The 25,880-nt window shown below is 42.1% G+C and overlaps 1 protein-coding gene across 1 annotated transcript in view; it reads right to left on the minus strand.

Moving 5' to 3' along the window:
* CCDC148 (coiled-coil domain containing 148) overlaps positions 1-25,880 on the minus strand; it is a 155,187-nt gene that overhangs the window by 5,911 nt on the left and 123,396 nt on the right. The window contains exons 11-13 of the mRNA XM_037912823.2: positions 18,937-19,077; positions 10,103-10,221; positions 3,983-4,100 (exon numbers count right to left, since the gene is read on the minus strand). Of these exons, the coding sequence (XP_037768751.2) occupies positions 3,983-4,100; positions 10,103-10,221; positions 18,937-19,077 (378 nt within the window). The remainder of the gene's footprint in view (positions 1-3,982; positions 4,101-10,102; positions 10,222-18,936; positions 19,078-25,880) is intronic.

The following is a 25,880-nucleotide window of genomic DNA, read 5'->3' on the forward strand; positions in this document are numbered from 1 at the left end:
ATAGCTGCTCAGGGATAATAGCATAGATCCCCTGACTCCTCTGAACTGAATTGACTAGTCCAAAATTTCAACAAATTTCAACATAGGAATTCACAAAAGAAATAACCTATTGATTACAGCTTATGCAGAGATCACTGTCCACTTCAACGAACAGCAGGCTCCCATAGACTTCTTCCTGCACTGTAGTAGTTTGTTCTGCAGTCCTTCACAGCACTGAGCGCCTGTTCTCAGCAATCTATCACTATCTAGGCCACTATGTGATGTAACTACAGATCTGGGCAGCAAATCAATCTCGTTTTTAGGACAGTCTCCTCAGATCAAAACTACTCAACCATAGAGGCCTCTCCTTGGATCCATGATGCTTCTTATAGCATTTGGATGACAGCACCACCACCTGGTGCTGAGACAAGTCATCTAAGCCAGATCTTGTTCTTGGGCAGCCAAGAGAAGACCTAGCACCTCAGTATTTTATTATTTATTTTACTTTTATTTTATGTATTTCATATATACAATGCCCTCAACTGAGTGAGTACATTGTATATATGAGGAGAAATGATGGTGTCCTTGGAGCTCTAAGGAAGATGTAGGGACTCTTCCCAATCAAAACCAACAACCAAAAAGTGATGAAGGAGATGAAAGAACTGGACTAATAACTTAGTAGTTATATTAAGTAACAGTCTCTACTTCCCTACATGTCTCCAGCTTTAATCCAGACCACATCACACGATCCACTGTCTACAGCCACGCTCTAAGATACAACCGCATTTGCTCTGATCCCTCAGACAGAGACAAACACCTACAGAATCTCTATCAAGCATTCTTAAAACTGCAATACCCACCTGGTGAAGTGAAGAAACAGATTGACAGAGCCAGAAGGGTACCCAGAAGTCACCTACTACAAGACAAGCCCAATAAAGAAAGTAACAGAACGTCACTAGCCGTCAACTACAGCCCCCAACTAAAACCTCTCCAGTGCATCATCAAGGATCTACAACCTATCCTGAAGGACGATCCCTCACTCTCACAGACCTTGGGAGACAGGCCAGTCCTCGCTTACAGACAGCCTCCCAACCTGAAGCAAATACTCACCAGCAACTACACACCACACAACAAAAACACCAATCCAGGAACCAAACCCTGCTACAAACCCCAGTGCCAACTCTGTCCACATATCTATTCAAGGGACACCATCACAGGACCTAACCACATCAGCCACACTATCAAGGACTCGTTCACCTGCACATCTACCAATGTGATATATGCCATCATGTGCCAGCAATGCCCCTCTGCCATGTACACTGGCCAAACCGGACAGTCTCTATGCAAACGAATAAATGGACACAAAACTGACATCAGGAATCATAACATGCAAAAACCAGCAGGAGAACACTTCAATCTCTCTGGTCACTCAATAACAGACCTAAAAGTGGCAATTCTTCAACAAAAATACTTCAAATCCAGACTCCAGTGAGAAACTGTTGAATTGGAATTCATTTGCAAATTGGATACAATTAACTTAGCCACTCCCAGTCTCTATTCAAGCCTAAGTCATTATGCAAGGTAACCTATTTCCCCTTGTTCTTACCCCCCCCACCCCCCCGCCCAGACGTTCTTGTTAAACCCTAGATTGGTGCTGGAAATGGCCCACCTTGATTATCATACACATTGTAAGGAGAGTGGTCACTTTAGATAAGCTATTACCAGCAGGAGAGTGGGTTTGTGTGTGGGGGGGGTGGGGGGGGGTGTGAGAAAACCTGGATTTGTGCTGGAAATGGCCCAACTTGATTATCATACACATTGTAAGGAGAATGATCACTTTAGATAAGCTATTGCCAGCAGGAGAGTGGGGTGGGGGGAGGTATTTTTTCATGCTTTGTGTGTATAAAAGATCTTCTACACTTTCCACAGTATGCATCCGATGAAGTGAGTTGTAGCTCACGAAAGCTTATGCTCAAATAAATTGGTTAGTCTCTAAGGTGCCACAAGTACTCCTTTTCTTTTTGCAAAATAACGTGGTTATTCTAGCAGAATATTTTAACTCAATCTTAAAAAAACTTCAACAGGTTTAAAAAAAAAAAGTCTGAAATAGCAGCCAATTGAACTTTGAGGCTCATTTATCTGTAAACCAGCTCTGAAAAATGTAAAAGGAATGTAATGAGGACATTTTGGCCAGAAGAGAACAATCTAGCCTAGGCCTGCCCTTTTAAACTCAAGAAAGTAAATTCAATCTGTATCTCTGTAACTAGCTGGCAGGTTCCAGAAACCTGTACAGAAAGGCAGTGCTCATCTGAGTTACCCTAAACTCTAGTGCTAGAACCATGCATAAAGTGTACTCATGCTGGCAAAGAGATCTTGCTAACTTAGATCAAGACATAAGAGGATTTTGGGCTGTTGCTCTGAGTAGAGACAACTAAGGACTAGGACAGAGGAGGTCCGACAGTTTAAGTTGATAATATCCCTACATTACTAAAGTTCTGCAGGAGGTCCAAAAGGAGTTGAAAACATTCCATTTGAAATAAATTAAACCACTAATGTCAGTCAAGTTACTTTTGTACATAACTGTTTACAAGATTAGTATCACAGCTTGCATCTGTGCAGACAGACAGATTTAATTTTTCAGTAAATAACCTTACCTGAGGCAGAGAAATGCACAGGAATGTCTACACTGCAATTAAAAACCCTTGGCTGGCCTGTGCCAGCTGACTCGGGCTTACAGGGCTTGGGCTAAGGGGCTGTTTTATTGCAGTGTAGAATTCTGGGCTCAGGCTGGAGCCCAGGCTTTAAGACCTGCGAGGTGGGAGGGTCCCAGAGCTTGGGCTGCAGCCCGATCCCAGAAGTCTACACTGCTATGAAACAGCCCCTTACCCAGAGCCCTGCGAGCTTGAGTCAGCTCACACAGGCCAGCTGTGGGTTTTTAGTTGCAGTGTAGACATACCCTCAGAGCCTCATTTACAGACCATCAACTCTGCAGGATCTTCCTTCCTTGCAGACTTTGTAAACCCTGCAATTCCAAAGTCTTAATTCAAAGAATTTATAAGGCCATAAACAGGCCACTCAGGCCTGGCTCACACACTGCATTGGGCTGCCTATGCCTCAGTGCAGAGCATGTGCTGGGGGTGGGGTCATAGGAAATTCTGCTATGGTCATTCTGGCTTGCATTGCAAATCGCAGGCTACCCTGGGGAGCCTGCTCTAAATACTAAGGCTATCTGAGTTACACTGGGTGCTGTTTTGGCCCCCAGAGTAGCCCACAACTGGAAAGACACAAAAAGTGGTTTAAATAAACTTTTTCCTGCTCCCCACCCACACTCTGGGTTGCACATTCTAAGCTGCACTTCCAGGAGTACAGCATAGAATCTCAAGTACTGGATTTCCCTTTTATTCCTTGAAGACAAAAAACAACGGAGGGAAATTAAATTAAAAATAAAATTAAATGTAACATAAATGTTTCAAAGACATATGTTCAAAGGTTAGGAAAAGAAAAAAATAAAGTTATCACAGTAAATTTTACTTGGCAACCCTGGATAAGTGCTGTCTGGAATACAGTTTTTTCATGAACTGCACCAACTTCATAGAGAGTTAAACTCAATCCTGTGCAGAGAGCCAACCCAGAGCCTATGAACCACTTACGCTCATTTTGGGGGCTTAAGTGGTTCATAAGCCTCGTGCTGGTCCTCTACACAGGATTGAAACTAAAAGGAACAGCAACAGAAGGAAAAAAGGGTCCCAACTCAGAGAAATTAATGACTATCCACTTCCAAATATCAACAGATTCCACTGTGTCATTTAATATGTTAATGATCATATTGTCAGAAGTACAAAACACAAAGGGTGTGTAATGTGGCAGAGATCATGTTACTGTGAAAACCTTAACTTTTTCATTTCTTGATTGCGGAAGGATTGCTTTTGTAATGTGTTATATTAATGTAATTTTATGTAGCTTAATTGTATATCTAAATACTATGCACAGGAAACAAAATCACCTGTTGCCTGAGGGCTTCAAGACGTCTCTCTCTTTCTTCTTTCTCATGGGCTTCTTGAAGGGACAGTTCTTTTCTCTCCATCAGGCGTTTTTCCAACAGTTCTTGTCTAAACTTAATCCTGTACAATAGAGCACATATATATATATATGATGAAAACATTGGGCAAGTTGTATCAAACTGTGGTTTCAACGTTTCTGCTTGAAAACCAGGGTGAAATTCTTTATCTCTGTTTCATGAATAATATGAGGTTTCCTCAAAACACCTGAAACTAACTCATTTAACTATTTTACCAGAGTTTAAAGAATGGATAATTATCCATGAATATTCTCACAATTATTAGAACACATTTATGGATGCTAATTTTTGTCCAATATTCTCTATAATGTATTATTTTTCTTCCATTTTCTTCACTAACAACCTTAAAAGAAATGCACTCTGACATCCAGACATGGCAGCAAAAACATGACTCTCCCTATCCTTCCTCTTTCCATTCAATAAATAGGCAAGACCTCTAATCTTGCTTCTTGTAGAAGTAAGTAAAGCTACTGATTGTATTGCCCTAAAACAGCAGAAACCTGCTTTGTCTTTTTGCATGAGATAGCCTTTTCCCGCCCCTTTATTCATGGGACAGACAGACACACACCCTTCTTCCTCAAAACTTTTAACTTCCTTTTAGGATATGCAGTAGGAAGCACTGCAAAAAAAAAAAAGTGGGGATTTTTAATACTTTTACTCTTAGAAAAAGAAAGAGTTTATTAAACTCAAAGGAGAGCGTAACTTGTAGTGTAAATTGCAAGGATTTGGAACAAGCAGCCAGTTAACCAGGCAGTTACAAAAGACCATGGCTGCAATGATCCGAGAGCAATTAACAGGACAAACTGGTATGACCCAAGAAGATGGTACAATATTACTCAAGGATGCACAAGACACTCTCTAAATTTGTTTCAGAGTGGTAGCCGTGTTAGTCTGTATCAGCAAAAATAACGAGGAGTCCTTGTGGCACCTTAGAGACTAACACATTTATTTGGGCATTATTTATTTGGACAAATTTGTTCTTGTTGTTCCTGTATTTTAAATAGGTTCAGACTCACAACACAGGCCCTTGGCAATATTTTTGTTTCAAGGTGAAAGCCTAATCTGCTTCTTGCATAAAGTGAAATGACATGAAAATCTCTTAATAAAAATTCAGAATTTTCATTTTTTAATGAAAAATGGCAAATGATAAAATTAGCATTTTATCGAAAGCCTTTCATGCAGCTTTAAATGCTTGCACTACCATACGGTTTCTAAAATTATCCAGTGCTATTAAAAATGAGGCTCAATGACCTGGAAGTTGCCAGGAACTACCAAATTAAAAACTTAAGAGACATGTATCAAGGCCTGATTTTTAAGTGACTTGTCCCTACTGTAGTCATTTACACATGTATAAAGCGAGTGTGAAACACTATCACAGCAGAATGCAAAATTCATGTAAGAATCTACCATTCACTTTGCACAGGTGTAAATTATTACATAATGTGCAACGCAGTGGAAAATCAGGCCCAAAGTTTCTGTTTCTTGTTTTCTGACCAAGCAAGGGCTGAAAGTGTTGAAGAAGTGGCACTCCTAGCTCATGAGAAGAAGAAAGAAGATCATCATATTTTCATGATCATATTATCTTGAGAAGATCATCATGTTGTTCATGCTGTCCAGTCAGGAGCAGCATTAACAAAGATCTTTAGCTTCCTGGTCAGAGGATAACAGTAGAGATATGAAAGCTACATACACAACAGGGAGGAGTTTTAATTTGTAAATATATTCTCAGTTGCAAATAGTTTACCAAGTTTAGAACAGCTTAATAAATATTTTATAGTTGGCTTTAAGTGTTTCACTTCTGCTGTAACTTCACAGTATCCACATGATACTGTAATATTTTTGTTATACTTACTCTATTATACTTAACATTTTAACTACTGTTATTTCAAAGTAAACTTTAATTTTACAGCAAAACATTTTAATGTTTTAATACTCAATTTTGACTTTAATAAAATAGTAAATAACAATTTAGTAAATAACAATTTTAATAAGCAACAAGCTGACAAATGAGATTAGCTAATTAGTTTCAGCAGAGCTACCTCTTGAAGTATTGTGGGTACACACTTATGTAATTTCTGATAAGCATAATTTCATTAAAATTCTGCTTTCAGACACTGTCATAACTATTCAAGAGGAAAAAACTAACATGCTTATTATAAAAGTTTTAACAGCACTTTTAAAAATGTTTGTAACACATGTTTTTTTCAGACTATAATCAGTTATTGTTTGTTACTGTGATTAGTATAAATATGTCATGTATACTGTGGGTACATGTAGTGTTTATACAAAAGGACGGTAGCTCAGAAGATGTTTCCATATCTGACACTCACTTTTATGACCTTGCCAAGTCCTTGGATATCTGGCCCTAAAATACATCACATGTCGGGCCAGGTTTTCCATAAGTAACCCCTTGCTAGCATCCATAAAATTTATGGGCCAAATCTTCAACTGGTGTAAATTGTCAATTGAAGTCAATGGAGGCATGACAATTTACATGAGCTGAGGATTCGGCCCGATGTGTGTACAGGGAAATCAGTACAGTATTTGCACATACAAGTACCCATTTGCCCTTTCAATGGACCAAATGCTGATACCCTTGTAGATACTGAGTAACCCATTGCTCCACAAGTGGTTCCTATTGGTTTCAATGGGACTACTTGTGGAGAACGATACTATTCAATGTCTACAAGCATAACCTACCCCATTTATCTCACATGTATATGCAAATACAGGTTTTGTCTGGGCAAATGTGGTATGCAACTCAGTCTCCACTTGAACATTTTTCTTATTAGGTTTCTGTATTTATGGTGGGAGTCTCTCTCATTGTGGGATAGTTACCCTTCAACAGACTATTACTTACAAAAAGAAGCTACAGTCTTCCTTAAAAAATTAAATAAGACTATTAAAGTTTAGTAGTCAGTAGCTGTGCACTATTGTTGTATAATCTCTTTCACATTCCTTTACTTTCCGGTCTTTTTAGAGCATTTGTGTAGAATGAACATCAAAAGTTTAGAGCTTCAAACAATGAATGATTCAGCAGTCTGCTGCAGTGAATTACACTTTGATTTTCTATCAGAACAGAAAACTATCAAACAAGGTACGAATAATTGACACTACCCCACAACATGGATTTTTTAAAAGTTTTAAATAGTACAGCAATAATTTTACATTTCTTCACAAAGTCAGAAATTGTAACCTCAATAAGCTTCAAAAGTGAAGTACTTAGTCTTTAAGAGGAAAAAAAATCTTATTTACGGTCAGATTCACTGGCACTCTCTGGTAATGCAAAGCAGCTGTAAATCTGGTTTACTCGTGCTTTGCAATACAAGCAGCTACAGCACACAAGTAAACCCCTGGAATATAGTCTTAACATGGTACAGGATCATCCATGTTTGAGATGAAAAAGACTGATCTAGCCCTTCTCCCTCTCAATGATAATTTCATAGGCCCAGTTATCCAATTTTAACTTTAATTCAGAAAACTTTAGTTTTAAAAACTTTTCCCATCCCATTTGCCTGCTCCTATTTTCATGTCTTCTTCTTTGCCACCTCTTGTATTTAAAATAGCCAGACAATTCGTGTATGCCAAACACCTTTCCTGTCCTCCTTAAAAATCTACTGAAAATCCATTAGATCATCAAAACATGCCACCTTAATGACCACTATGTCTGTCTAGTACTGTATTGCTCTGTATTGTCCCCATTCTTAGTTTTTTAAAGCCCAATCCTACAAAGACTCTAGGACTACTCCTGCTTATAATTAAGCACATACCTAAGTCTTCACAGCATTGTGACCCTTAACTGTAAGCTCACTGGGGCATGTATTTCATTTTAGCTTGGCGTACTTATACTGTAGAGTGCCAGGCAGCACACATGCGGCACTACAGTACCTAATAACAGTAACACCTCTCTTTCCTTCTTTGATTAATGTTAGTGAAGAAGTCTGAAGAGGAAAAGAACTACACAATTCTGAAGAATGAGTATCCTCAACAAAAAGTAAGTAATTTTTCCTTTCCTTACACTGTTTTATCATGCATAGTATGACAAGTCTGGTAAACGTAAAGATGACCGTTTACTTACTTTTGATTCATAATCTCACCTCTATTATTTCTTTACTGAATTGTGCCATTTGTTTATTTTATATGTTATTAGCATAATCCTTTCCTACTGTATGATGCTATATAACCTAATATCTATAGCTTTTAAAAACACATTAGAAAATAACTCATGCACTGCTTATGTATCTTTTGTAATGGATAGTAAATTGCTCATAAATACAAGGACTAGATTCTGGTATGTTGTGTGGCTGTTTTATACTGCACTATCACTGGAATCAGGCTGCATCACTGACATAGCTGGCCTTAGCAGGATCACCTCATTGTACAGCGGTCCTCGTATCGCACAGAGTCAGCACAACAGCTTCTACACATCCACCTTCTTGCTGTTTTGTTTTTTAACTACTGCTGGAAAACAGAATACAGCCTCTCTGCCCTTGACCCTTAAATAGCCTCGGGCAATAATTTCAACTGGATCTCAATCTCAAACATTCATGGCCTTAGGTAAAGCACAAGATTAATGGCTTCAGTGCAGTCAATTAAATGAAAAGCCATTGCAGGTGTGTTAAAGAGGCGGCAAATAAATATACATAAGTAAAGAACACTGAGGATGTGGAACAGAGGACAGAATGGTTCTCATACTGTGACAGACTGACAATATCCTGCATGAAATTTATTGAAATAAAACTAATTCAGTACGGTTTAACTTAACATCTTTGGAGTTCATTGTATTGAAAATGCAGTTGAATGTTATTGTGGAATTGTATGAATTTCCATGGAAAGGGTAAATAGGAGAACAGCAGGGGGGTAATTTGGCAAATTCACTCAGGTTTTAGCATCTCCAGAGAAGCCACCGCTGTGGAAGGTGAACATATACTAATTCAAATTGGATTCCCCAGGAACCAACAGACAAAGAAAGGGGGTTTTAGATAAATAGCCTGGTTTTAAACTGGCTCCTGGCTTTCTTCCTGTTCCAGAAAACGGACAGGACTCTGGTCCACAGAGGGCCCCAATCCTTAGGGCAAAGTTGTCTATACTATCAAACTAATAAATTGCAATGCATGTCAGACATATTTTCTTTTCTCATTTTGAACTATACTGGTTCCAAATTGTGGAGAAACTATAAACAAGATGCTCTTTTTTCTATATGTTGAAAATGCTAAAATAATTCTTTTTGGATGGGGAAATCCACCCAGATCTACTGAAAACCTCTCTTTGGAGTGGTATAGTATCATATATGAACACAATAAATATCAAGATTCATATTGTTAATAGTCTTTACATACGTAACATTGTAAGTCTAAATTTTCAAAAGTAGCTAGTAATTTTGAGTGTCTTAATTCTTGGGCATCCAACTTGAAACACCTTAAAAGGCTATCACCCTGACTTTCAGAGTGTTGGGGCTCAACATTTTCTGAAAATCAGACACTTCCCCCTTTTTGAGTGTCTAAAAACAATGCCCCAAAAATCAAAGTATACAAAATCACTAGTCACTTTTGAAAATGTAAGCCACAAGTATGTATACATTAAATAATGTATCTTTAAGGCAGGAAATCAATTCTATATAAATGTCTCCCATTACCTGTCTCTCAAATAGATTAGAAATAGTTCTATGAGATGGAGGAATGAAAGGTGTCATCTACACGAAACTACAATGGAGTCAAAGGACTCAGTTATAAATTGTTGAATCCTGTTCTAGTTGCAACAATTTGCAGTTCGCACCAGTATAAAGCCTTGTATAATATGGTTTAGTTCATATGTAGACACAAATTGGGCCAGGGAACTGTGTTGCTATTGGGTTCCATAATCCGGTTGTAACTATATGGCAGGAGAGGGTTCCATTGCATAATTGGAAAGAAAAAAAAGAACAATCAATTTATCCCAAATTTGAGGCAATTGAGCAAATCAGATCAGGAAGAGTTACTCATTCTTGCCTGTTGATCATCTATTCACTTTTCAAGGTTTTTTGTTTTGTTTTGTTTGTTTTAATACCTTTCTTTATCTTTAGTTGCTTGTTCAATCATTAATTTCTTCAGTTCTGCCAGACGATGTAGATCTTTCTCTTCCATTTCTTGCCACTTGCGTTGTTTTTCAGCCCAGTATATTCTCACCTGGAGTTTGTATGAATGAAATATACAGATTAAAACAACAGAACACTTATAAACCAAGATACAGGCCAGCAAAGCAAGAGTAATGCCAGGGAAAATCTGACATCTTGGGTTTTGTAATAATATGTATATTTTAGAAAAGCATATTTGCCTATGTTAGGAAATATTAACAAACTACACTCTAAACGAAAGCTGCAAAAACTGCTTTTGAGATGTAGTAGGAGCAGAAGAAAGTTTGTGGGAACCCCCCATGCATGAAGAGAAAAATTTCCAACTGGTATGTCTCCTTTCTTTTTCCATCCTATCCAACAACAGCAACTACAGACAGCATTATTGCTCCCCCTACCAGGGAGCAAGGAAACAAAATGCATGGCAATCAGAGCACCTCATTTCCAGTTTGTATCAAGTATAGCTCCAAGTGGCAGTCCTCCAGGGGAGGAGCAAGGAATATAGGATGAGAGTACAACAAACAGAATTACCAGTGAGTAATTTTTTCTTGTTACTATGGCCCTCTTCATCTGTTCTACCCAGCAATAGCAATTACAGAAAGCAGACATCCCATGAAATAACTAAAGAAGATGGATGGGCTTTCTTCAGATGCTTGGCGCGTCAGACATGTCCTCACTGACATTGATTTTGGTCTGACTGGTAATGCCAGATAAAGATGAAAGGAATAGACAACAGTCTTTCAAATTTAGGTACAGAACTGGAATTTCAATGATGCAGAAAATTAGCATGAATGAAGATCAGCTCTGTCTAAGCGTGAAAGCTGATCTCTTTCACCAACAGAAGTTGGTACAACAAAAGATATTACCTCATCCACCTTGCCTCGCTGAACAGCATTTAGTAACTTTGGATATATTATTTTGTCCTAGTCAAAGGCTAATAGGATAATGTCTGATCCACAGAGGTTTTTGTGTCCTACAGTCCATTGTTGCATTAACCATCAAGACCAGTGGTTTTCAAACTTTTTTCATTTGCGGACCCCTATAAAATTTCAAATGGCCATGCGGACCCCTTTGGAAATCTTAGACATAGTCTACGGATCCCTGACACCACTGTTCTATGGTTACACCAATCTTGAAAACCACTGTTCAATAGTAACAACAACCTTTCACAGACCCCTTAGACATTAAACTGAAATTAAAATTGTAAATACGTATCAATAATTTAATGAAGGAAAATTAATAAATCATAGAATCTTTATATAAACACACAACTGTCTGAAAACAAGGAAATTCAAACTTAAGGGTGCACTTTAAATAAAATTATTTTAAAATTATGGAAATACAGAGCTAAGGTATCCCAAATAACTTTAGCTTTGCTCTCTTGTGCACTTCACTGTGAGAAATCTCCATGTAAAAAGAAAAGGAGTACTTGTGGCACCTTAGAGACTAACCAATTTATTTGAGCATAAGCTTTCGTGAGCTACAACTCACTCCATCGGATGCATACTGTGGAAACTGCAGAAGACATTATATACACAGAGACCATGAAACAATACCTCCTCCCACCTCACTCTCCTGCTGGTAACAGCTTATCTAAAGTGATCACTCTCCCGCATGTACCCGCATGGCCCCACAGTATGCCAACATTTTTATGGCTGATTTAGAACAACGCTTCCTCAGCTCTCGTCCCCTAACGCCCCTACTCTACTTGCGCTATATTGATGACATCTTCATCATCTGGACCCATGGAAAAGAAGCCCTTGAGGAATTCCATCATGATTTCAACAATTTCCATCCCATCATCAACCTCAGCGTGGTCCAGTCCACACAAGAGATCCACTTCCTGGACACTACAGTGCTAATAAACAATGGTCACATAAACACCACCCTATACCGGAAACCTACTGACCGCTATTCCTACCTACATGCCTCCAGCTTTCACCCTCGCCACACCACATGATCCATCGTCTACAGCCAAGCTCTGCAATACAACCGCATTTGCTCCAACCCCTCAGACAGAGACAAACACCTACAAGATCTCTATCAAGCATTCTTACAACTACAATACCCACCTGCGGAAGTGAAGAAACAGATTGATAGAGCCAGAAGAGTTCCCAGAAGTCACCTACTACAGGACAGGCCTAACAAAGAAAATAACAGAACGCCACTAGCCGTCACCTTCAGTCCCCAACTAAAACCCCTCCAACGCATTATTAAGGATCTACAACCTATCCTGAAAGATGACCCAACACTCTCACAAATCTTGGGAGACAGGCCAGTCCTTGCCTACAGACAGCCCCCCAACCTGAAGCAAATACTCGCCAACAACCACATACCACACAACAGAACCACTAACCCAGGAACCTATCCTTGCAACAAAGCCCGTTGCCAACTGTGCCCACATATCTATTCAGGGGACACCATCACAGGGCCTAATAACATCAGCCACACTAACAGAGGCTCGTTCACCTGCACATCCACCAATGTGATATATGCCATCATGTGCCTGCAATGCCCCTCTGCCATGTACATTGGTCAAACTGGACAGTCTCTACGTAAAAGAATAAATGGACACAAATCAGATGTCAAGAATTATAACATTCATAAACCAGTCGGAGAACACTTTAATCTCTCTGGTCACGCAATTACAGACATGAAGGTCGATATCTTACAACAAAACAACTTCAAATCCAGACTCCAGCGAGAAACTGCTGAATTGGAATTCATTTGCAAATTTGATACTATTAATTTAGGCTTAAATAGAGACTGGGAGTCGCTAAGTCATTATGCAAGGTAGCCTATTTCCCCTTGTTTTTTCCTACCCCCCCACCCCCCAGACGTTCTGGTTAAACTTGGATTTATGCTGGAAATGGCCCACCTTGATTATCATACACATTGTAAGGAGAGTGGTCAGTTTGGATGAGCTGATGAGCTATTACCAGCAGGAGAGTGAGTTTGTGTGTGGCGGGGGGGGGGGGGGTGAGAAAACCTGGATTTGTGCTGGAAATGGCCCACCTTGATTATCATGCACATTGTAGGGAGAGTGGTCACTTTGGATGAGCTATTACCAGCAGGAGAGTGAGTTTGTGTGTGTGGTTTTTGGAAAAAAAGGGCGGGGGGTGAGAAAACCTGGATTTGTGCTGGAAATGTCCCAACTTGATTATCATACACATTGTAAAGAGAGTGGTCACTTTGGATGGGCTATTACCAGCAGGAGAGTGAGTTTGTGTGGGGGGGGGGGCGGAGGGTGAGAAAACCTGGATTTGTGCTGGAAATGGCCCAACTTGATTATCATACACATTGTAAGGAGAGTGATCACTTTAGATAAGCTATTGCCAGCAGGAGAGTGGGGTGGGGGGAGGTATTGTTTCATGGTCTCTGTGTATATAATGTCTTCTGCAGTTTCCACAGTATGCATCTGATGAAGTGAGCTGTAGCTCACGAAAGCTTATGCTCAAATACATTGGTTAGTCTCCAAGGTGCCACAAGTACTCCTTTTCTTTTTGCGAATACAGACTAACACGGTTGTTACTCTGAAATCTCTCCATGAAAAGTTCATATGTATCTTATACTCTGAGGCTCCATGGGAATGAACCTCAAAAGGGCTCCGATCTGCAGATATTCTGTGCATCAGCTGTGTACCAGAGTCCTGCTTCTGCACCACCTCAAGTGAATGGGAGTTTTGCTATGGACTTCGGTGCAAGCAAGAGCCAAGTTCTGTGTAGCTTAGGAACTCCACAAAACAGATTACACAAAAGAGCTCCAGTCATGGATCTTAGGAGCTCCACAGAATATCCATACAGCTTGGGACACAGACTTTTAGTTATTATATACATTTTTAAAGTCCTCATAACTAAAACATCTAAAATAAATGTTATTCATTTCAAAGTACATCAAGTCCCTGGATAAAGAGGAAGAAAATCTCTAAATTCACCCCTTCCCCCGCCCAATCCCCAGTGTGGAAGGCGCTAACTTAAAAAGGAAATAGTTTAGATGATCATTCCTTGCAACAGAACCTCTATGAAATGGCCATAAAACTAATACATTATATGTCACAGAAATACTCTAGTTTTAGGCTTTTGTAGAAGGCTCCAGTTTGCAATGGTTTTCAGAGCATCAGCCCCTTTAAAATGAGCTGTTCCATTTTTGCAAACAATCCTTTAGGTGCTGTGGTTCAGGAAAAAGTAGATTTTCAGAAAATGTTGCTATTTCATTAATCCCAGTTTCCTGCTCCACAGGGTTAAAATTTAATAGCAAATCATAACTTTATTTAGGCCATTTTTATATGCACAATCCGAAACCAAGGACAACTGTACAACTCTGGTTATTAGAATATTTTTATTAATTATTAGCAAAAGATGTGATCCAATCTACCCGGTAACCCAACCACTCCCCCTGTGATATAGGAGAAAATAAAACTAGATGGCCAAAGCCACCAATAGAGACAACTTGTCAGACAACTCTGAAACGTCAATCAAAATTTCTTCATGTTGCATCCTGAACTAGCGGTAAACCGCTGATACTAAAGACAGGTTTCAGAGTAGCAGCCGTGTTAGTCTGTATTCGCAAAAAGAAAAGGAGTATTTGTGACACCTTAGAGACTAACCAATTTATTTGAGCATAAGCTTTCGTGAGCTACAGCTCACTTCATCACTTCATCATGCAAAGTGAGCATCCGATGAAGTGAGCTGTAGCTCACGAAAGCTTATGCTCAAATAAATTGGTTAGTTTCTAAGGTGTCACAAGTACTCCTGTTCTTTTTTTGATACTAAAAAGGCATTCAGGTGGCAGGGGATCAGAAAGCAAATACAATTTTTGTAATGGCTAGAAATTATACACATTTACCCCCTCAAAGGCTGTCTCGAAACTAGGAGCACTTTTCCTGACAAAGTTCTCCTAGTTTAAACACAACTGTATCATATTGGTATAGTAAAATCACTCCCCATGAATGAAACAAATTGGTATAAACACAGCTTTGTGTCTATACTAGGAGCTTCAGTTGGCACGTTATATGTCAATCAGGGATCACACCTCTTCATACCTGTGACCAACAGTTATGCAGAAGTCTGTAGTTTAAAAAGACTAAACCAATACCTAAAAGCAATAATAACCTAGCCTCTGGGAACAAATATCAGAAAACATCTGCCAGAGCCAATGTGAAAGAATGCAGGAATGGCACAGTATAGAGAATCTTGAAAAGTTCATCTTGTACATTTTTGAAATATGCTTAAAATATCTACAGATAATGACTAGAACATGCCTACACAGTGTATATATAATCCTGTCTCATTGAAGTCAAAGGCAAAACTTGTCTGGACTTAAACAGCACCAGGATTTGGCTCAAAGTGCATATTTTACATGCTTATAAATATGACCTCATAACCACAATTGAAAATGACAAGTTCCCAGAATAAAAGAAAAAAGTTAAAGGATATGAGACAACAGGGAAAACATTTTTTCAAGTGCTTTTGTCCCACTGTTACACTAACTACATGCCAGTCTCTGTAGTCATTTCATTCATTCTATTTTTTTAGTGGTAGTGTGACTGAGGGAACAGAATCTGGCAATAATTTAAATTTAATAGCAATGGAAAATCGATAAGAGAATTAAAGAGACAAATCCATGCTACCTCTATAACCAGCGAAGAAGGAAACTAGATACAGACTGTACATGGGCACAACCTAACATCCACAGCAAAGAATGATGGCCATGCAAATCAAGTCCATCACCTCAACTAGTGAGGCGTGTCTAACGAAGGGGAGATCAAGGTGGGCTTGGAGATAGGAAAGTGTGGAAACATCCCAGAGGTAAAGTCCTCATATGGGACACAAAGACTGGCACTTTCTCTAGGCAGCACTCTTGTTCAAATACTCCTGTGTGGAATGGTTGATATAGCCACACACAGATATGATAATGAATTGTAAGTAAGAGATAAGGGGAAATTTCTTTGGACACAATAGGGAAAGGCTACGTCAGGCCTAAAGAGGAGTTGATGAGAGGACTTTCTAAAGATCTAGGATTTTCTTTTCTTTTCTTTGTAACTAAGCTAAAGGACCCCTGCATCACTCAATTTTGTAAACCATTTCTTTTGCTTTACTCCATATTCTGTTTAGTTTTAATAAATCTTGTTTTCAAGAACATTACTGCAATATGGATAATGTCATGCAGATGGTCTGAAAGAGACAAGACTTCAAACATCTAAGTAGAGGTAGAGAAGGATAAGGCATTTCTGGAGCCGAACTCCCCCATTCATGCTCTCAGTCAGATGGGGCATGAACAGAGTTTATGTTCATTCCCATTAAGGTATGTTACAAAGGACTATGACAGGTATTTACTTGGGGAGAAGCCTAAGGACAGAGGAGACATCGGTTGGCAAGGTACTGTTTTTTCATTTTCCAGCCTTCACCACTGGCTGATCAACTGTTAACTTAAATCCTCCTTGTGGGCTGGGGTCCCTGGACTTCACTAAACCCTTCAAATACGCATCATGAAAATATTCTATTTTGAAACAATTCTGCCTATCTGATTTTGTGCCCTCCCCCACACTCATTGCTTTCAACAGATGTATACATAAAAACCTACTAGTCAGTGGCCCAATCCTGCAAGCATGTGAGCACAAACAGTCTCATAGAAGTTAATGGGACAGCTTATGTGAGTAAAGACAGGTTTCAGAGTAACAGCCGTGTTAGTCTGTATTCGTAAAAAGAAAAGGAGTACTTGTGGCACCTTAGAGACTAACCAGTTTATTTGAGCATGAGCTTTCGTGAGCTACAGCTCACTTCATCGGATGCATAGCATATCGTGGAAACTGTTTCCACGATATGCTATGCATCCGATGAAGTGAGCTGTAGCTCACGAAAGCTCATGCTCAAATAAACTGGTTAGTCTCTAAGGTGCCACAAGTACTCCTTTTCTTTTTATGTGAGTAAAGTTACTCATGTGCTGAAGGATCTGCAGGACCACCCGATAAACATTCATTTGCTCTTGCTGCTTATTGCTGACTTGAAATAATAATTATGCATTTTTAATATAAAAATTCCACATAAACCAGTTGTGATGTTAATCCTCTGAGTGTAAGATTTCAGAATGAGAAATAAGTAAAAAAATAGGTAAATTCTCAAAATCAAAAGGTTCCTGTTTTTGTATAAATTACATTAATGATAAAAACTAGTGTAGAAAAATACAGCTAGTGACACATAAGCAGATTTTTCTATAAGCAGTAAAAAAAACTTATTCTCCAAAGTTTTTCCACAAAGTACTGTTTAGACTTTAGTTAGAACAATGTTATTTCCCCACAGAGAGACAAGGTAGGTGAGATAATATCTTTTATTGGACTAATTTCTGTTGGAGAGAGAGAGAAAAGCTTTCCAGCTTACACAAAGCTCTTCTTTACATCTGGGAAATTTATTCAGAGGATATGTTTACACTGCAGTTAGACACCGGTGGCTGGTCCGTGCCAGCTGACTCTGGCTCTGGCTCTGGGGTCTTTTAAGAGGCTGTTTCATTGCAATGTAGATGTTGAGGCTCAGGCTGCAGCCCGGGCTCTACGACCTTGAAAGTAGGAGGGTCCCAGAGCTTGGGCTGCAGCCCCAACAGGAACATCTACACTGCAATGAAACAGCCCCTTAGCCAAAGTCCTGTGAGTTTGAGTCAGCTGGCATGAGCCAGCCACCAGTGTCTAATTGCAGTGTCAAACATACCCAGAGTGTCACAGATAAATACAAGGTGGAACAGATTATTTAACACTAGTAGTTAACACATATTTCAAGGGACTATTCAAGGTGAAGTGGCGCGTTAACACCTCTCCAGTTACGGGGAAGGGGGAAAGCCGGGGAGTGATGGGGATATTAACGGGGTTACAGATTGTAATAAACCATAATTCCAGTGCACTATTCAGTCCATGATTTTTAGTGTCTAGTGACGTTACGAATTTAAGCTCCTAGGCTCATCTCTTGAAGGGGCTGTGCAGGTTTCCTTTGAAGAAATCCTTGACTGAGAGGTGTTAATGGGCCACTTCACATTGAAATATGTGTTAACAACGTATGCTAAACAATTATCTGTTCCATCTTGTATTTAGCTGTGACACTCCGAGTACATTTCCCAGATCTAAAGAAGAGCTCTGTGTAATCTATAAAGCTTCTCTCTCTGTTGCCAACAGAAGCTGGTCCAATAAAATATAGTACCTCACCCACCTTGTCTCTCTAATATCCTGGGACCAATAAGGCTACAACACTGCATACATTTCCCAGTCAGTCAAACGATGCTTAGCACAATGTAAACATAGAGGTCTGCCGTCTTGAAAGAGGTAATGTGCACCTGTTCTTGGAAGCCTATTTGAAAGTTCCCTGTGTTGGTCTAAGTGCAGTGTGCTTAAACACTGTAGCCAATATATTGTGAGGCTCATTTGCTGCAATGCAGCATATCTTGCTGCAGCTTTGGTAGCTTCAGTGGTCTTTGCCATATTACTTGATAGCATAAATCTGTAAGACAGCTAGAAATGAAATAGTTTCTCTGCACTGATTTTCCTTGTGTCTGTGTGGCAACAACCTATATTGGTGTCTTTTTAGAAAAATAAGAAAGTAGAATAATTGCTGCACAAGTACATGCAGCTTTAAAGCTGAAATGGGTATTAGCAACATTCCACTAACCACTTGCTAATCTCTGAACTAATAACAAAAAGACTATTTACAATAATATAAAGTATTGAGATTACTTAAAGCTTTTAAAAGCAATTAGACAATAAATCATTCAAATAGCACATTTTCTATACTTTTTCTTTTTCCTCTGCTCTCTGAATAATTTCCTTTTCTTTCTGTATCTTTTCTCTTTCATCTTCCTTTTCTTTTCTTCTGACAGCTACAGCAGCTTCCAGTCTGGCTGTCTCCTCCTGGTGTGCTCTCCACTGTAGAACCTGAAATAAAAGATTGAGAAAGTCTTCCTGTTTAGTCAATCCCTTAACACGGTAAGTGTAACGTTGTGGGCCTGAAAAACTGAATATAGCGAAGAAACACAAGTAGTCTGTTTATCAATTAGGTGTTCTGATTCAATCAGCAATATACTATTGTCATAAATATAAAGGGAAGGGTAACCACCTTACTGTATACAGAACTATAAAATCCCTCCTGGCCAGAGACAACATCCTGTTACCTGTAAAGGGTTAAGAAGCTCAGCTAACCTGGCTGGCACCTAACCGAAAGGACCAATAAGGGAACAATATACTTTCAAATCTTGAGGGGGGAAGGCTTTTGTTTGTGCTCTCTGTTTAGGTGGTTGTTCTTGGGTCTGAGAGAGGCCAGACAGAAATCCATCTTCTCCAACCCATCCTAATCCAAGTCTCCAATATTGCAACCAGTATAGGCAAACCAGGCAAGGCGGATTAGTTTATCTTTTGTTTTATGTGAATTTTCCCTGTGTTATTCCTGTTTCTGTAACTTTAAGGTTTTGCCCAGACGGGGATCCTCTGTGTTTTGAAACTGAATACCCTGTAAAGTATTTTCCATCCTGATTTTACAGAGATGATTTTTACCTTTTTTTTTAAAAATAAAATCCTTCTTTTAAGAACCTGACTGATTTTTCCATTGTTCCAAGATCCAGGGGTTTGGGTCTTTGATGATTTTGTAACACATTGGTTAGGATATTATTCTCAAGCCTCCCCAGGAAAGGGTGTGTGTAGGGCTTGGGGGGAATATTTTGGGGGAAAACATCTCCAAGTGGCCTCTTTCCCTGTTCTTTGTTTAAAACGCTTGGTGGTAGCAGCATACTGTTCAAGGATAAGGCAAAGTTTGTATCTTGGGGAAGTTTTTAACCTAAGCTGGTAAGAATAAGCTTAGGGGGTCTTTCATGAGGGTCCCCACATCTGTACCCTAGAGTTCAGAGTGGGGAAGAAACCCTGACAACTATTGTTTAATAAACATTACTTTCACTTAGTAATAAGTCAGTCATTCTCTATTAACTGGTGTATAATTTAAGAACAAAGTCCCACATGAAAAGTTAAAGACTTTCAATAATACTTGAGCTCCTAAATGCCTAAGTCACTTCTGAAAATGGGCTTGAGGCTCTTATTTCACTTAGGTGCTTTAAAAAATGTTACTCTTTATCTTACATGGTATGCATATTTTTATTTTATTATTTACCATATATTGCTTTAAATCATTATATTATATTATTAGTAATAATAATAATTATTATTATTATTGGCCAAGCAAAGTGAGGCCCTACATTCAACTTGATGGCATTTCTGTTTGTCTCTCTGTAATGAGATAACTTTGAAACAGCACATCCCATCAATTCCAAATTTTCAGGGAAAGTTCTAGACATCAATGATGTCCTATTGATTCTGTGGAAAAGTCAGAAACCCGGAAGGGGAAATCGGGGACAACACACAGAGCCCCGACACATTTGCTTAGCAGGTTTAACCAGCTTTATAATTATCTATAGATCAAAGAACTTGTCCACGAAGCTAATCTCAGCTCTGCCCATCTCTCAATAGAGTTTTAAATGCTGACACACTGAATGGTCTAACTCCCAGAGAGAACATCAGGAGGAGCCAGAGGGAGAGAAAAGCGAAGGAGGCCTAATTTCTTCTTCCCCCCTAGTGCGCTGCCTCCCCAAAACTTGGTCCAAGGTGGGGGAGATATAGAGAGGGGGCACCAGCCCCTGCAAATATTGACTCTGGAAGGAAAAGGAGCACACAAAGCAAGTGTGCGCACGTGTGCAGTTCCCAACCAGGGCTTGGGGCTGGGGTAATGGAGGGTTCTGGTGGGGAAGGTATGTGAATTTCTGAGGTCAGGTAGAAAGGATTGGTGGAGCAGGTTAACACATATATAGAAGGTAAAGGACAAAGCAGCTCTGAGTGCAGGGGTTGGGAGTATCTAATGCTCTCATCATCTCATTCTTTGACCCCCCCCTTGCTGATCCCTCTTATTCCTCCCTATATACCCCCTTTCCCCCCACTATATTGCTACAGGTAGATAAATCTCTCTGATGCCTCATGCTGCTTCCTGCACATATCACAAGCAGCAGCTTTATATGCTACTCTCTCATTGTTTGTGCAGCATGTGTATGACCCTCCAGTTATAACAACAAAGCGTATGACCCTCCAGTTATAAAATAATAATACTGAAAAGCACATACAAGCCATAATTGAAACCATTTATCCAAACCCACATCCCCCTTAAAGTCAGGGATCCAAAACACCCCAGTTTTTGGTTTGTAAAGCAAAAACCCAACCAATGAGATTTTGCAAATGCCTAAACCATTCTTATTTTTTCCATCTCTCAGAAAGTAAGATTAAGTGTTAAATGACTCCAGAGAAATTATACTAGGCATAACAACGTGGAACATAAAAAGCCACAATATGGGAACATTATGAAATGTAATAGTCAAAATCATTTTGGTAGATAGAGATTTATTTTGCTGCAGAAGTGTGGCCTGTGTATTTCTTTCATGTGCCATGTGCTGAGTAATAACATGAAAGGACTCCAGGCTTGTAAAACTCAACTGAGCTCTTTTTACTATGAGCTATTTAGAGATGCTGCAACTGCAGCTAACATTCTAGCCATGTGCACAATGTCTGATTTTCTGATGACTCCTTCAAATTCTTTCCTCCTGCAATCTGTGCTCCTCCTTTCAAGTTCCAAGCAGGTTGTTACAGCTTTCCTTTTAACAGCTTTTGTTGTTGTGTCTTTTGTGCAAGTGTTTGCTGTCTTGCTGGGGCCAGAGGTTACTAGTATACAGCCCACCATAGAGACATAGCCTTTAGCACCAGCCCATTGTAGCCTGTTAGACTTCAAGGGTGTTGGCCTTTAAACCAGTCTCTGACTTCTTGTTTGTGTTACCACTCTTGGTGCAGGGCTTGCTTTCACACTGTTGCTGCCTTCATTCTATTGGGTGGTGTCCTGTTGGTCCTCTGTTAGTCTCATATACCTCCTTTCTACATCAGGCCAGCTGATGGCTGAGTCTCTATGTCCTCCTGGTCCAGCCTTGGACAGCTATCTGCCACTACTGTGTAGTTGTCTTTGGTTTAGTCTCCACTGCACGGTGAAAGTGAAGCCAAGTATCTTATGTTTGATGCAACAGAGCAGTGGAGGGATGCAAAGGGAACAATGACATGATCAAAGTGATGGGCAATGAAAATGATTTTTGCAGAATCATTATGAACAGATATAATTGGGGAATGATGGCATTTGTCAAGGCTTGTGAAGGATGTTGCACTAACTGAGATGCAACATGATGAGAACCTCAACAAGAATATTAGCTGGATGGATAGATAGGAAAGGCTATATCTTAGAGATATGATACAGAAAGATTTGGCAAGACTTAGAAATAGCCTGGATGGTGTACTGTCTTCCTGGAGCAATGCTGCAAGGTTGAATAAGACAAGAAAAAGGAGTTTTGTTAAATACTTTAGGAACAAAAAGAATCTTAACAATGTGTGATGGAGTCAGACCAGAAGGATGTGAGAGAGTGGTCCTTTTGAGCACCAGCACATGGGCGAGCGCTAGCTCGCCCACTGCTAAAGGCCCCTCCCCCAGCCTAGGGAGGGGCTACTAAACCTAGAACTCAATCGAGTTCGGGGGACAACAAATGCAATAACGGGAACAGGTGTGGGGGTCAAAGGGCCAAAACTAGGGAACCAGAAGGCGACACCAAGCAGAGAACCCCGGACAGCACCCACTGCTCCTCGAAGGCGTCAAGAGAGCCGGCGGACGCTGCCCAGAGGAACTCTGCCCGGATGCATGAATGGATAAAGGAACGAAAAACAGCCCCACAGTCGCAGGCCCCCCCTCTCTGCCAACCTCCTCTCCCTGGTGTTACGAATGGCCACCTTGGCCATGGCTAGGAGGAGGTTGACGAGGGGTCCCACGACTTTGTGGGGCTTCGAATTGGGTGTGCATAAATAAACAAGTGCGGGAAAAAGTGCAGCTAGAACCACAATAAGAGGTTCTGGAGGAGCTGGAAAAGGGGCTGCAGTCTGGTGCACTGAAGATGTGTGTGTGCCAGGGTCTCTCTCATGCCACAAAAGGGACAGGCTTCAGGGACAGAGGTGAACTGCACCAAGTACATGCCTGTGCTCACGGCTCCATGAAGGAGCTGCCAGCTGATATCCCCAGCGGGCCGCAGGACTAAGATGGAATACAAACCGGCCCACCGGTTCCCCACCCTCCACTGCTGGTAAAAGGTCCCGCCACTTGGTATCAGTGCACGACACGAGGATGGGGTAGTGAAGCGTGTGCAACACGAGCATGTATAGGTGGTCCCTTGGTGCGGTTTGGAAACGAACTGGCTGCATTGTACGCAGCCAACTCGAGGTACAAGGAGGGGGGAGGCCGGGAAGGCTCACGGGGCAGGGGGCCAATGGAAAGATCTGGAGGGCCTGGAGGGGCGGGTGAGGTGCACCCTCTCGCAGGACCTGCTCAAGGAAAAAACGAGCCGCGGGAGGCAGGGCTGCCTCCACCTACTGGAGTACGCGCCGGGGGGGTTTGTAAGGGTGGAGAGCCCCATGCACCAACCGAGTGCCTGGGGATCCACCCAACCTCCCAGGTCGTAGTCCAGGAGGTCTCCAATCTTCGTGACTCCTGCCAGGACCAACCTCTGGCACACCAAGGGGGACTCCGCCACCTGCACACGAAGATGGGGATTGTGTAGCAGGGGCTCCGCGAGGAGATCTACCTTCTCAGTGGCTACAAAGGACCTGGTTGCTGAAACCAGTCTCTAGGCCCGGAGGAGGTCCTGGTAGAAGACTGGCAGCTTGGAGAGGTCTCGCGGAAGACCTCTCGGATGGAGAAAAGAGAGCTGCCAGTCATATCGGAGCCCTCGCGGGCGGTGGAGGAGGAAGGCGTGTGCCAATACGCTCCACTCCGAGCCACCCGCACTATAAAGGAGCCTCTGCAGGCCCTGGAGGTGGAAGACATGGACCTGCGTGCGCATACGTCAGGCCCTGTCCTCCCTCCTCCAGGGGGAGATGGAGAATCCCTGCAGAGACCCAGTGCAGTCCCGGCCAAAAAAACTCCAGGACCAGTCTCTGGAGATTGGCCAGGAACACCGGGGGTGGGCACAGGGTATTGAGTCGGGGTCAGAGCATGGACAGGACCAGTTAGTTAAGCATCAGCACTCTCCCCCGGAGGGAGAGGTACCAGGGCAGTCCCGTCCAGCCCTGCAACCGCCCAGTCACCCTGCCCTTTAAACCATGCCAGTTCTCTGGCAGAGACAGATGCGTGGCAGAAAGGTAAACGCCAAGATAGAGCAGCAGACCCATGCTCCACAGGATGGCCTGAAGAGCAGGTGGGAGGGAGCTCATCCGCCACCCGGCCCCGACCACCAGGCAAGAGCTCTTGACCCAGGTGACCCGGGCAGAGGAGGCTGCTGAATAAACAGCTTTACAGGCCTCCACCTGCACCAGATCATACGGGTCCTGGACCACAAGAAGCATGTCATCAGCATACGCTGCCAGGACCAGCCGCACCTCCGGCTCATGCAGCACCAACCCCGTCAACTTGCGAAGGAGCCTAAGGAATGGCTCAATGGCCACATTGTACAGCTGACCCAACAGCGGGCAGCCTTGATGCACCCCTCACCCAAAGCTGACAGGTATGGTCAGGGTCCAGTTGAGCCTGACCAGACACTCTGCAGAAGTGTACAGCACCTGGAGAAACCCCACAAACTGGGGCTCAAAGCCGAATGCCCGCACAGTGCCCAGGAGATACCCATGGTCCATCTGGTCGAACGTCTTCTCCTGATCCAAGGACAGGAGGGCGAACAACAGACCATCCCTACACCCAAGCTCCAAGAGATCCCAGACCAAATAAAGATGGTCGAAGATGGTACGGCCTGGGACAGTGTAGGTCTGGTCTGGATGGACCACGTCTGCCAGCACGGACCGCAGCCGCAGCGAGATGGCCTTCACCATGACCTTATAGTCCATGCTGAGGAGCAAGACAGGACACCAATTCCGGAGATCGCGGAGGTCCCCCTTCTTCGGGAGCAAGGCGGGCAGCGCTCGCCTGCATGACAGAGGGAGGACCCCGCTCTCCAGAGACTCGGCCCAGACAATGGCAAGGTCCGGCCTGAGGACGTCCCAGAACACGCGGTAGAACTCCACAGTCAGCCTGTCCATGCCCGGAGATTTATTGGTGGGCATGTGGCAGAGGGCTTCCGAGAACTCGGCCAGAGTGAGAGGCAGCTCCAGCCGGTCCCGGTCGCCCGTGCTGACTGTCGGGAGTCCGTCCCAAACTACTCCTCAGGCATCAGCATCTGGGGAGAAAAGGCCAGCGTAGAAGGCCCTGGCCCTCTCATGCATCTCCACCGGATCCATGAGGGGGGTGCCATCCTCCGCCAGGAGGCAGAGGACGTGTTTTTTCGCCCCCCCTCTTCTTCCCCAGGGAGTAGAAGAAGTGGGAGCTGCGATCCATCTCCCGCAGGAGGTGGATGCAGGATCGATCGAAGATGCCCCGGGCCCGAAGATCGTCAAGGGCCTGGAGCTCCTCCCGCTTCGCTCCACAGAGGGGTGGATCACCGGGGCTGGTGGCCAGATGCCTCTCTAGCTCCAATACCTTCCGCTCCAGCTGCTCTATCATCACATCCCTCCACCAGCTGGTGTCCTGGGTGTGGCTATGGCAGAAGAGCTGGGCATGCACCTTCCCCACATCCCACCATCACCGCGCCGAGGGAAGGGCACACCTCTGGTCCTGCCAGGCCAGCCAGAACTCCCAGAAG

Source organism: Chelonia mydas, chromosome 11 (assembly GCF_015237465.2).
Source record: "Chelonia mydas isolate rCheMyd1 chromosome 11, rCheMyd1.pri.v2, whole genome shotgun sequence".
NCBI lineage: Eukaryota > Metazoa > Chordata > Testudines > Cheloniidae > Chelonia > Chelonia mydas.